At 40.6% G+C, this 13640-nt stretch overlaps 2 protein-coding genes across 3 annotated transcripts; one reads left to right on the forward strand and one right to left on the reverse strand.

The window, feature by feature from the left end:
- Positions 1-533: 533 nt before the first annotated feature.
- SKA3 (spindle and kinetochore associated complex subunit 3) lies at positions 534-11370 on the reverse strand. The gene is made up of 9 exons (XM_063149024.1): positions 11268-11370; positions 9713-9777; positions 8666-8831; positions 6320-6743; positions 4570-4673; positions 3668-3855; positions 3253-3468; positions 2998-3116; positions 534-2184 (listed from the first exon to the last, which is right to left on the reverse strand). The coding sequence occupies exons 1-9, from the start codon at positions 11368-11370 to the stop codon at positions 2151-2153; spliced, it is 1419 nt and encodes a 472-aa protein (XP_063005094.1). The 3' UTR covers positions 534-2150.
- Positions 11371-11532: 162 nt separating this feature from the next.
- MRPL57 (mitochondrial ribosomal protein L57) lies at positions 11533-13055 on the forward strand. 2 transcript variants are annotated; one of them, XM_063149027.1, is made up of 2 exons: positions 11533-11584; positions 12591-13055. In XM_063149027.1, the coding sequence occupies exon 2, from the start codon at positions 12596-12598 to the stop codon at positions 12905-12907; it is 312 nt and encodes a 103-aa protein (XP_063005097.1). In that variant the 5' UTR covers positions 11533-11584; positions 12591-12595; the 3' UTR covers positions 12908-13055. The 2 variants fall into 2 exon arrangements, with proteins under 2 accessions (XP_063005097.1, XP_063005098.1); XM_063149028.1 differs by lacking the exon at positions 11533-11584 and adding an exon at positions 11657-11763.
- Positions 13056-13640: the final 585 nt, after the last annotated feature.

A 13640-nucleotide genomic window follows, 5' to 3' on the forward strand; every position in this document is an offset into this window, starting at 1 on the left:
AAAGAGATTCACCCCACAACAAACCAACTTGTAAAATTTATTTTGCGTCATTCCCACTTTGAAGTTGTTAACTTCACAGTGCAGCTGGATGAGCCTTTCTCCAGCAGCAACACTGGCCTAAGAGGAGTTTTACCCTCCTCCAGCCCCATGGCTGCAGCCTTGGCTGTTCCAGTATATCAGACAGCCACACACCCACCTGTCACACCCCCCATGCTACAGCAGGATTGCATCCACGTGGGTTTTCACTGTTTCCACAGGAGGAGACTCCACTGCTTCTCTAGGCAGCCTATTCCAGTGCTTACACTTTCACTGCTGTCATTTCCCATTACTCAAAGTACTGTTTAGGACATCCTGAAACCTAAAAGTTTCAAAGGTGAAGTACAAAAAACTAAAATTAGATAAAATCATGGCCGCAAAACAAAAACTATCTCAGAGCCATGCTTTGCCTATAAAAAAAAATACAAATACAAACAACAATATTACATATATTGGAGTAATACTGAAGGCAAGAAAAACAAAACTGATGCATATGACTTCATTTCTTTATTCCAAAACGTCTCATCCCTGTATCATGTCACAACAGCTTGAGTAGACCAGAAGACTCTAAGATTTCAATTATTATATTGAAGATAATTATTAGTTAATAATGTGTAGCAGAAAATTTTAATAGGCAAGCAAAATTATGCAAGTGCCTTGCAGTGAGAAACCCAGCACTGCAAGGTACAGCTCCACACTTCCCTAATGGAGGAAAGCACAGTGGAGTGCTGAGTTGTTCTCAAGTTTAGGGAAAAGACTTCTCTAAGCCCTTTTGTGAGTTTCATTAGTTGAAGGCAGGGGGAATACAGCAAGGCCTGTAGTAGTGCTGCTTGTTCCATTTAATGTTAAAAGGCTATCTGGCTTGCTGTCTAAACAAATGAAGAAATACTTGTGGGCTTCTCTAGACATTTGCATATCATGAAGACTTAAAAAAAATGTGAAGCTGAGTTCAGAAAAACATCCACTTATCCCCATCTCCTGTGATAGTCTCTCCCTTCTCATGTGTTGCATGTTTGCCCTCACATAAATGACAGAATTTCAGTCATCAAATGGAAGACAAATAGTAAGAACAGTCCTGGAGTCACTTAGAGGAACAGCTGACACTGGAAACAGCAAACTGGCTCCTAACAAGGATATGGAGCTGGGTTTTTCTGGTGGAAAACAATAAAAGTGCTGGTAGAAAAAAAATCCTAATTCCTATGACTACCAAAAGAGTTCCAAACAGCTCTGAGAACTTCAGCTTGGTCAGCTACTACAGGGTTAGATGTGCACATTTAGAAGTGATACCAGCACTGAAGAGAATACACACGGCAGCAGCAGGAGAGGAAGCAATCACCTACAGGCCTGCCACCAAATTCTTCCAAGCAGCTTAAGATACACATAACCAGTAACAATTGCACATTTCAAAGGATTCACAGTAGAGCCGGAGTCACCTTCCAGAGCTACAAAGAAACCAGATGCATAGCACCTGATACTATGTTGATGCATAAAGGAAGAAGCTGCATGGGAAATGCCTGTCTGCCAGAGAGGTAACAGTCAGTCTGGTGCAGGGATGTGTCAGATACATCTTAGCACTGCAGAAAGGACTAAAAGCACAGAACTGCTTTAAACAGTCAAGCAGGAATTACTCTTCCAATACAAAACAAATTTACTTGTTTCTGTTGAAGATATCAAATACTGTTGAAGCACCAGACTTCAGCCCTGAAAGGATGCAGAGTCACTGGAACAGCCAGAGATATCCACTTTTGAGAGCAATATACTGGACTTTCCTTTTATTACAGTCTAACTGCACTCTCTACAGCCTACTGCAAATGCAATCCCACACAACAAACAACTGAAGCACCACCTTGTACATGGATCTCCATTCTTCTTTGAAGTGCAATATATTTACAACCCCTCATTTTGCCAATAATGTCAATAGAGTATTAAGCACAAGCTGTTAGTTCAAACAAGTACATCCACATCATGGATAAAGAATTGTTCTCCATTAAAAAAGCCTGTTCTCTGTATGGCTCTTTCTTCCCACCAGTGTTTCCTTTTGCTTTTTGAACTTGTTATGATTTGGTGATAAGATCCATGAATGTGAAAGTTTCAACACGGTCTTCAGTTTCATTTCACATGTTTGTCTTGAAAACTCCACGATATCCTCTAAAAATATACCCAGACATGTTAATGAGCTTATTTAAATCATATTTTGAATTAGCAGAAGACAGAAATATTGAAAACGTGTCTTTTTTGTCTTGACAACAAAAAATGAAGGGTCATCTAAAGTGAGATTACTCAGATTGATTCCAACTCCCAACAATAGTAAGATATCAACTTCTATCAGTGTCACTCTGGGTTGTTCCTTACATGTTCCTTGTACCTCCTATTTAAATAATCTTTACAGACTCTACGTTTAACAGATAATCAACAAGCATTATATTACATTGAATCAGGAATATGTACGCTTTGATAAAGTTGTGATAAAACCTTCCTTATATTCAAACTGATGGTGTTCTTTATAAAACTGTAACTCAGTTGTTCTAAGATTACTCATACATATTGTAGCTTTTCATTTCAAGTATTTTGCCTTTACCAAAACAAGTTTGAAATCAATTCTCACTTAGATACTTTTCACCAAATTCTTTTGTTTTATTGCCTAAGTTTATCCAGAAAGAATTCACTGGTGCTTTCGTTGCCACAAAGCAAAGTATTCCTACAGATAAACCTACAGTAAAAATCTGCCTTTTTTTTTTTTTTTATTTGGGAGGATCCAAACACACCACCAGCTATAATATTTGTTCTTTACAAACAGGCAGTTATATACCATGCCAAAACCCCAGTTATTTAGTCAGAGAAACAAGAGCTGTTTTGATAGTCAAATAGCAAGCAACTATGTGAATTTCTAAGTGCATTAGTGCCTCTTTGTACCTCCTACAAATTAAATTACTTAACCAAATTTGTGAAGTGCAATCATACCTGTTCTCTTTGTTGCTGTAATCCCTGGAACCACTTTCATATCTTGCAGTATTTCCTGCCTTGGTCTCAATTTTCTTGGCTTTAAAAGAGTCTACCTTATGATTATATTGGGAAAGCATCTATAGGAAACATTAAACAGGAATAAAAAGAATTACCGAAGAACTCAAACCAGATAGATTATAGATAGAACTAGGCCCTTTCAATTCTAGTATTTTGATATTAAAATTTGTTAGGGAAAAAAGCATATTAGCTAACCTTTAGAACATTATCTGGTATCCTTGTTATTTCTGGAGGTGGAGGAGTATTGAGTAAATGGTCATAGTGTTCCAGTTTGGGAGGGGAAGGGTCCTCACTATGTTTAAGATACTCATGAGAGCTTGCAGCAAAAGGAATTCTTTCTTCTTTGTATGGTGCATCTTTTGCTTCATTCTTTGTCACTGACTCAAGCTTTGCCCCTGGTGTTACCTGCTGCTGCAAAAGAAGTATTAAACACCTTCAGTTAGTTTACTTATGTTAGGTAAAGTATATAAATGTTCTTACATAATTACTATTAGAAAGAACTTTTATAGTGACATAAGAAAAAATAGTATTGGAAAAGAACCCCAAACTGACATTTTAAAATCTGCTTATGGCAAAGTGTGTGAAAATGTACATAACTGCTATTTACTACCTTAGCTTCTGCTTTTAGCCATCTTGTTTGAAAATCTGGACACTGTGGTGTTGCTGCATGACTGGGAAGAGGCAGTTCCTTGGTCTCTGGTGACCTTGATAATACTGTATTATTTCTTTTGGAAGAGTCCTTCACATCAGGAGTACAGAACACAAATACCATAGGAGAAGCCATCCAGTCAGCTGCTGCTATCAAGGGTGAGTGAAATAAAATTAAAAATATGTATGTACACACACACACACACCTATATATAACTACCAGTTCCAGTTTCATTTTCTAAAACAAGTGTATCCTTTTAGTTGATATTTTGCTTGATCCATCCAAATTACAGTATTTCTTAAAGGCAGGTAATGCAAAGTAGTCATTCTAGTCCCACTACAGAATATAACTGAAAAAGCCCAACTTAAATCAGCATTGCTTTACCTTCTCATTTACCAACATGTCACCATGTTGGTCTCAAGATTTTTAAAATAACCTATTTCTCCTCTCAAAGAAGTTTTAGCATTAATTTTGACAGTCTTAAATTACTGTCTTGCTAGCCCCTTTCTTTCCTATCTTTAAACAGATCCAATAGGTATTCTCAGGAAAAAAAAGCTAAGTTAGCAAAATAGTATTTTTATTTCAAACATGGATAAGCTGCAATTACCAAATTATAAATTCCTCTGCGCAATTCTAATTGGATAGGAGTACAAGAATGAGAAACAATTTATAGGAAGTAAGAAACTTTCCCATAGAAGCCACCAACATTTTTGGGACATTACTACTCTTAGAATGACCTGCCTTGAATTAAACATATTTAACCAGAAGAACAATTAAAGTTAATCAATGTGTTTACAATACACTTGCACATGCATTCTGTAAAAATGCGTATGTATATTAATTTAACAGATTTTTTTACTTACCATTCTCAGCTCTCTTACTTGATTTTGATGCAGGAGTAACCATGATTTGCTTGATGGTCATTTCTGGCAAATTCTCTCCATTATCATCTCCTCTTTTAACAAACCTGAAAACCAAATCCCCAGTTAGCTCTCAAGTATGAAGAAGCCACAATTAAAGGAATATTGCCAACCTAGTCACTTTTCTAGTATTAATTTATGAATAAGCAAGTAAGAAAATAGTTTTCTCAAATAAGAATTGTTTATAGATTTTTTTCATGTGTGATTCTACTGCAATTTCTGGTATGCAAATGTTCAGTCCAGCCACAAATGATCAAATATACTGAGGTTTCAGTCTAAGGCATTAAGAAAAAACCAAACCTAAACCAGATGTCCAGGGTACAACAGATGCCACAGATGAACAATTCTGTGTTAGGGGTTTTATTTTGAATTGCCTGATGACTATGAAATTATATAGAACAAGAGGAAATATTTTCTGCTTTTAAACTAATAAGGGTCTTGTGAACAGGAAAAGATTTTAAATTGAATTTTTAAGTATAAATAAAATTGTTTATCTTAATCAAATACTATAGAGCTTTCAAGTAATTTTAGTAATTACATAATTATTTAGAGGGAGAGATCCCAAAATTATTTTAAAATAAAATTTAGTGATTTCAAAATGACAAGCTATTTAATATTGATTCCATAACACTGGAAACAGAAATTTTTAAAATTATTTTTTCGTATCCAAGATTTTCTAGTGAAAAAATGGCATATACAGTTAAGAGAATACTAGGCAAAAAGTGGAAACTTACCTAACCTACATACAAATCTGTGTCTTTAAAGAAAGTTATTTAAAATGTTTAAAAATCTTAAATAACATAACCAGATTTAGATCTTCTCTACAAAATGTCTAAGCTGCAAAACAACCCCACAACCCCAATAAACAGTATAGGCAGTATATTTTACTTAGATGAACACATCTCAAACTTTGGGTTAAATAAAAAAGTAACTTTTCAAGTCAGTTTTGTCTTTGAAGTCATAGAGGTAGTTGAAATAATATGATTTTTAGTTTTTACAAGGAGTAGAACCAGTAGAATTTTTAAAGTGGCTTTTGTGCATATGATCCTTGTTTTCAAAACAATTTCTCGAAATATCAAATATTTAGGTAAATTTAAAATGGAACATATTGCTAAAACTAACTATAAAAACATGACCTATTAACTATGTGCATGACCTAACTGCTGCAATTATTTTCCTTTATAATTAGAACAGTAAAAATGTAGAGAAATCTTTTCAACAGAAGACTGGAGCAAAAGGAACAAACTGTAAGGTGGGGCTTATGTTGGAGACAATACAGTGCTTCTAAAAATTTACTGAATGCTTTACAAACTGTTTTCTGTTTATATTAATAAAGCTTCTGCAACCTTTACAGTGGCTGTGTAGTATCTGGGCAGAAAGCCCAGGCTCAAACCTTTGGTTAAGGAAAACAGATCACATTGTATTTTTCTCTTGTAAATGCATTGTGTGTGGAAGATTCTTACGGTGCAGTCAAGGCAAGGAGCACAGCAGATGTATTTCATGTCAGCATCTGGCACTGCAATGGGCATGTGAAAAGATGTGTAGGGAGTTAAATGACACAGGACCCAGCAGCTGAGAGATAACAATCACCCACCTCAAGACAAAAGAAGGGCAATAGGAACAAGAAATTAGTACAGAAAGAAGAAAATGCAGAAGATTCAGTAGAGAAATAATCTGAATTCTATCAACTTACTTTTTGATAGCCTGAGAAGTTTTCTGAATAAGTGACATGGTGTAATCTTCATTCATACACATGGTATGTTCACTAATGCCAAAGTGCTCAAGCTTCGGTGTCACACACTCGTAGTCATCCATCTTCAGCTTACATTTGGGTGTTTTGGGCAGAGCCTGAGGCGTTGGCACTCTCAGTGGAGTGTCACTCTGGGCCTTTAGCTGACGCGCACTGGAGCTGTGCTGTGCCCTCAGGGCGCTCCAGGGCCGGGGGAAGGCGTACTGCGAGAGCCCGAAGTCAGAGAGCTGCGGGACGTGCAGCGGGTCTTTGGGCAGTGCCGCCTCCTCTGCAGGAGCACAGAGCCGAGGCACTGCATTTGCTTTTACTTCATCACATTTATTCTGGGCACACATTGCTGATTCACTCTTAGCTTCATCCTCCTCTTCTTTTTAAGGGAAGAAATTAAAAAAAAATTATGTCAGAAATTGTGACACTTCCCCAGTATTCAATTTTTTTTTAACTTAAAATAGATTCCTTCTTTCATTTTAAAGTACTGAACCTGAAGCTACACTCATATGGCTAAGCTATATTTATAAGTCACACATTTACTGAGTTTCACTCTATTGGTAAATATTATTTTCAGGGAAAATGAAATTCAAAGATTTTTACATAAATGTATTTTATTCCCTGAATGGAGATGAAAAGGTTTTTGGGGAAAGAGCAAAGGCTGCATACAGTACTAAAATGCTCATTCTTCAGAAAAACTGTGTTGAGGAAAGGTTATGAAGCAGTAACTAAAAACTTGTGAAAGGGGACAGCTTTTTCAGTAACAATAGTTTACTGCAAAAATACGTTAATGCATAGTTTGTACATTTTTGGAGTTAGATAAAGCAAAACACCCCAAATAGTATTGGTAGTACACCCAAATACTAGTGTAACCAAATAGTAGTGTCTGTCAATTTCTGCATGATGTAGTAAGTAAAGGACAATGAATATGGGGAAGGGTCTGGAGCACAAGTGCTGTGAGGGGCAGCTGAGGGAGCTGGGGGTGTTCAGCCTGGAGAAAAGGAGGCTCAGGGGGCCCTCAGCACTCTCTGCAGCTGCCTGACAGGAGGGGGCAGCCAGGTGGGAGTCGGCCTTTTCTGCCAGGTAACAAGTGATGGGACCAGAAGACACAGTCTTAAGCTGCAGCAGGGAAGATTCAGGTTGGACGTTAGCAAGAATTTTTTCACAGAAAGGGTAATTAGACATTGGAATGACTTCCCAGGGAAATGGTGGAGTCACTGTCCCTGGAGGTGTTTAAGGAAGGACTGGACATAGCACTCAGTGCCGTGGCCTGCTTGACTTGGTGGTGGTCAGCCACAGGTTGAACTTGATGATTCAGAGGTCTTTTCCAACTTAATTGATTCTGTGAGGTGGGCAGGGGGAGGGAGGCTATTTAAAGTAATATACCTTCTGGTGTGCAGTGGTATTATCTCTTCAGATACACTTAGCTTAAAAATACAACTTAAAAAATAATTTAACCTTGTAGCTCTGTTTGGAGATTTCTTTAAAGGCAAAGAGTATAGGAAGAAAGGCACTATAAAAAAATCAGAGCTTTCTGCCCTATCTGTGTAAAACAGCTATAGGAGCTTAACTTGGACATCAATTTGGTTCACAACCATAATTTTGTTTTGTGTAATGACTGGATAGTGCTCAGAGCAAGTTAAGACCATGTCAAAAGCTTTCTGAAGCCTGATTGGGCCCTTGGTACCAAAAGGGGTATGTGCAGTATTGACAAGTGTAGTACTTTAACTCATTTGGCACATCTGGATTTTTCAGACGGTTCTATGCGCATTTTCTGTGTGGATTCAGGACCTCCTTCCCCTCCAATGATCAAGGGGCTACTGCTTGTCACATGCCACCTAATTCCTGAGCATTCTTGTCCCATTTGTGCTGTGAAACAGGCACTTTAAGATTTTCTCTAGGGTGATTTAAGTTAATAAAACCATCACATGTGAATACAAACCAGCTGAGGTGCATCTACAATAGTTCCTCATGCATGAGAAGCTCAAGCAGCAGAAGTCTCTGGGTTATCAAAACATGCTTGCTAACATGTTTTCTGAATATAATTATTACTGAAAAAACCCCAAAATCCAACATACACTAACCTAAAGGCATGCCAGAAGATCTAATTCCAAGTGTTTGTGTTTTGGTTTATTTTCACAGCACCAATCACAACAAAATCTACCATCTGGCTATTATTATAAAGCAAATAACATAGGTGTACTTGATCTCCTAATTAATAGAAATATACACATAGCTGAAGAGAAACATTTTATAAAAATGATACTTTTCTTCACATACTGTATTGACAAGAAACATTACCTGTAGAGTCATTGACATGTGGTTTGTAGCCATATTTCTGGAACAGCTCTCTTATTTTTCCAAGATCTGCTGCATTTCTTTGCAACAAGATTTCACTTGCCTTCATAAATTCATGAACTGCTTTTTTTTCAGAGCAAATCTTACCAAGACTGGCACTAACATCTTGCTTTGGGGACAGAGAGGGAAACAAAGAAATACTGGTTTTCAAATCATCACATGGTAGTAGTGTACACATGAAGCATTTTGAGAGTAAGTATTCAACTGCAATTCAGATGAAGATAAGCAGCGAATTTAGGTCTTTTCTATACCTGAAAACCATCAGGTATTTATACCTACAGAATACCAGGAATACATAGAGCCCAAGTGTATGGAATCTTATAAAAGTAACTGTGATGACAATTCAGAGTGTGATAACTGCTTATTGGTAACCTTGCCAGGGAATCATCTGCTTTTACTCCAGAAAAATATGAGGTAACAGCAATTAGTCTGGACTCTTACTCCATATACACAAAGAATAAGTGCAGAGCAGAAGGTAAATCATACTTTTAGATCACTCAATTATTTCTATATTGCTCATTTCTATAACCCATTTTTTCGGCTTCTGTATAAGAAATAGACAACATTATTCACAAATTTAACTGAATGGCTGAAGGTACTGAAACTTCTGTGAAGATTGATTTTATTCCAAAGGCTGGTCATGGAAAACAAGCAAGCTTCTCTTTTGTTGGGAGCTGCTGTTGCTGAATCAATCTCCTCCTACCTTGGCACTGCTCCAACTTCCTTGTAACCTTTGTTCCCTGCTTACCTGAGTGACAGCAGTGACTGCAAACTAAAACATTGCTAAACCTTCTTTGGGTTACCCACAAGTTTTTGGGCATTACCCCAATATCCATGGCCATTAAAAGGACTTAGATGTAAGTGAGTAAATATAAGGGTTATAACTACTGACTAACAAAGTTGAATTGTGGCTTAATGACTAAAACAGAACCATAAGTTTATGGAACATGCACACACATGTCATTTCTCAAGAAGGAAGCAAGTTGTTACCTTCTGAGTCTTGATTTCTCCATGGAGGTCATGCAGGACTGCCAGCGGAGATTCATCTTCATAGTCTGAGATGAATGTTCACATAAAAGAATTTAGGAAATAAAAGAGGTGCCTTAGTGTTTTAGCATGAAAGTAACATTCTACATTTCTACTAACATCCTACAATTTCCTGCACTAGCAGATGAGCTGTCAATGTGCACTCACTGACACTGAGCTGTGAATGGCCATGAGCTGTCAGTGTGCTCCCACAGCCCAGAGAGCCAAACAGGGAGGACAGGGACCTGCTGGAGTTGGTACAGAGGAGGGACATCAGGATGATCAGAGAGATGGATCTCTCAGCCTTCCCTCTCCTGCAAGGAAAGGGCGAGAGAATTGGGATTGTTCAGCCTGAAAGTGAGGCTTCTTCAGGATGAACTAATTGCAGCCTTACAGTACCTGAAGGGAGCTCACAAGAATGAGAAGGACTTTTTTTACAAAGGCATGTAGTGACAGGACAAGGGGGAATGGATTCAAACTAAGAGAGAGAAGACTCAGATTAGATATTAGAAGTTCTTTGCTGCGAGAATGATGAGGCTCTGGAACAGGTTGCCCAGAGAAGCTGTGGAGGCCCAATCTCTGGAAGTGTCCAAGCTCAGGCTGGATAGGGCTCTGAGCAATTTGGTCTAGTGGAAGGTGCTCCTGCCCATGGCAGGGGGCTGGAATGAGGTGATCTTTAAGGTTTATCGCAACTCAAGCCATTCTGTGCTTCTATAATATTAGAGATGTTGGACTCATAACCTGGAGAGAGTCAATACAGACAAAACCAAAGAGAACTAGTTCCTGTCAGGCACTTCACACAGCAAAAAACTGCTCTTTGTACAGCGTGTTAAACTCCACAGAGAAACTGCCCAGGCTTTCACCTTAATATTGCAGCTAATACTGTATATAACAGATACTGATAAAGCAAGTGGGTCCCCGGGCTGTCAAGAATTACTTGTATTAAAATTTTATCCCTAAAGAGGTTAGATGAAATCGGAAAAAAAGTGATATAGAGACCAGTGAAAAACAAATCTCAGCAGAAAACTGAATTCTTCCATTGTATTTGCACGTGGGCAGATGCACTGCTCACTTACACAACGCAATTTTTTTTTACTGAAAGCAAGGCTAATGCAAGTAGTGTAAAGGAGGGCACCCGCTACGTGACAAGACATAACACAGAGATAAACACAATTAGAAGCCTGAGTTATCTGTCCAGAGAGAGAACACGCCCTGCAAAAGTTTTCCTATATTGATCCACGAAAAGAAGAAAAAGCAAGAACGTGCTTCTTATTTCATCCCATTCACATTGATTTCCTCCGTGATAAAATCTCAGCCCCCCACCCACAATGGAGATCAGCGACACAACGAGACGAGGAGGAGCCCAAAAAATTCCCAGCCGAGCCAATCCCAGGCTGACCTCCGGGCCCACCACAGGCGCTCCCAGAGGAGCATGGGGGGCAGTGGCGGGCGGGAGCGCAAATCCCGCAAGGAGGAGCGGCTGGGAACCCCTCAGGCCCTGCGCGCGGGCCGCTCTTACCGGCGTCCTCCCCGCGCATGGCCCGCTCCAGCTGCTTCACCTCCTTCTCCACCGTGACGGCCAGCTCCCGCAGCTTGCCGAAGAAGCCCGCGGTCACATCCATGGCTGCGGGCGGGGGAAGCGGGAGCGGGGCGGCCCCGAGTCAAACCGGGCCGGGCCGCGCGCGCCGCTGAGGGGCTTCAAACTGCCGCCAGCGCGAGCCCCATTGGCGCCGCTGGGCCCCGCCCGCCGCCGCCGCCTCTCGCGAGAGCCGCGCTCCCCGCCCGCCCGCCGCCATCTTGGCTCCTCCGCGGGGCCGCCGCTGCCCGAGCTTCCCGGTGAGTGAGGCCGGGAGGGGAGCTGGGGACTGGGGCAGCCGTGCCCGCACGGATCCCCGCGGCTTGGCTTCAGTTCGGACCAGAGAGTGGGACTCCGGCATACAGCTGCACCGTGGGAACGGGTTGGGTTGGCTTCTGTTAGCGGCAGCGCTGGTTTGTGCCGTGCTAGAGGCGCGTGGGTGAGTGACTTGGTCACGGCTGACAGGGTTCATGGAGGGTTTGGACAGCTCTGAGACACATGGTGTAGTGCCTGGGGATGTCGGGGGCAGGGCCAGTTGGACTCGGTCATCCTTGTGGGTCCCTTCCAACTCCGCGTATTCTGTGGTTCCCTAAAGCTGATGAAATCCCGTGTAGCGTGAAACGTGGGCATTAGCGGGTGTGGGACTAATGAGCAGCTTAACAAAGAGCGTTTGTGTAAAGTTTGAACGTCATTCGGCCTTTCCTGCGCCTTACACCCAGCGTGCTGTGGCAGGGTCCGTTGTTGCTTTCGGCTTACGCCACTTGGTCTAATTCAGGATACAGATTTCCCTCGGTCAGGGTACGAGACTAGGGCATTACATACTAATAAGCTTACGGAGAGACTGTAGTCCAAAACCTCATGCTGAGGAAAGGCCAGATTTGGATCGAGAAGACAGCTGGAAATACTCTGTTTTGACAACTATTTGAAGAAGGCATGAGCGAAGTGAACCTTTCACTCTTGAGTATCTGTGACTGGATTTTTCTTGAATAATTTAGGGAGGGTATGCTTTAATTGCAGTGTAAAAATAATTGAATAAATTCTTAAGTTACATAGATGGTAATTCCCCTTTTCTGCTTCTGAAGTTTCCAGTGTATTTGGCCTTGTGCTGCCTGCTGTTTGTGATGGTTACCAGGCTCTGAGCCTGAACCTTCAAACCAGCCAGCTAAAAGGTAGTGGAGTGAGTGCAGAGCTTCTAATCTTTCTTGTCAAAGTTGTATTTTTCTCGCTAAGGTAATGAGTATTTTATATTTCTGTTTATGTTTTAAGGCAAAATGTTTTTAACAACAGTATTACTGCGGAAGAGAATTCCTGGAAAACAGTGGATTGGCAAGTACAGGCGACCAAGACAGGTTACCATTTCCATGAAGCAAGCAATGATCCGAAGGTTGGAAATTGAAGCAGAGAACGAATATTGGCTCAGCCAGCCTTACCTGACACAGGAACAGGAATACAAACACAACACAGAAGAGAGACGTGCCAAGTGGGAAGCTTTCAAAAGCCTGAAACAAGCCAAGTTTCCTGAGCACAGATACATCAGCGATCATTTAAACCACTTAAATGTGACAAAGAAGTGGACATGTTGAGTAACACAGCATATTTGGCACATGTTGTGCACTACCCTGGGATCTGCTGCTCTCATACCTGTTATGGTATTTCACTGTAATTAGCATGGGTGACAAATAAGATGTTGCTGTGGTGTACAAATACTACATTAAAAGTAGTCCTCTGGAACAGCCTATGTTTTATTATTACTGCTTTGTTGGAGAAGTTCTTTGCATGCCTCTCTACCATCTGCCCACCCTCTGTTCTTCAGGGCTTAAACAGCAAGTTACCAGGTGCAGTGGTGGTGATTTACAGATAACCTAGTTTAGCTTCAGCTATCTATAACCTAGATAGCTTCAGTGATTGCCTTCTGAAAGCCTGGAGAACACTCCTGCTGTGTTGAGAGGGTGCTGCTGGTACTGGCCACGGTGGCTTGGGCTGGTCACTCTCCCTTCCTCAGGGATTGTTCTGTGTCCACCAGGTACTTGAGACACAACTGTGACACTTGCCATCAGGTATGCAAGGACCAAGGGGAACTAGAACTGCAGAGACAGAGGGATGAGGCTGGAATTCATGGAATGTTATAAAATGTTCCATTTTTAAAAAAACTTTCTGGAAAGAATTGCTGATCTTAACTGCCAGTGTCATTGTCATGTCAGTGTCAGCTTGGGTGTTACAGCTCTCTTACACAGATTATTCCTGATCTAAAAGGAACGTGGCTGATTCCTGTTTGAGCAGTTGACTTCTAAGTCAGGCTTAGAAGTGGGGGAATAA

Source organism: Melospiza melodia, chromosome 2, assembly GCF_035770615.1.
Source record: "Melospiza melodia melodia isolate bMelMel2 chromosome 2, bMelMel2.pri, whole genome shotgun sequence".
NCBI lineage: Eukaryota > Metazoa > Chordata > Aves > Passeriformes > Passerellidae > Melospiza > Melospiza melodia.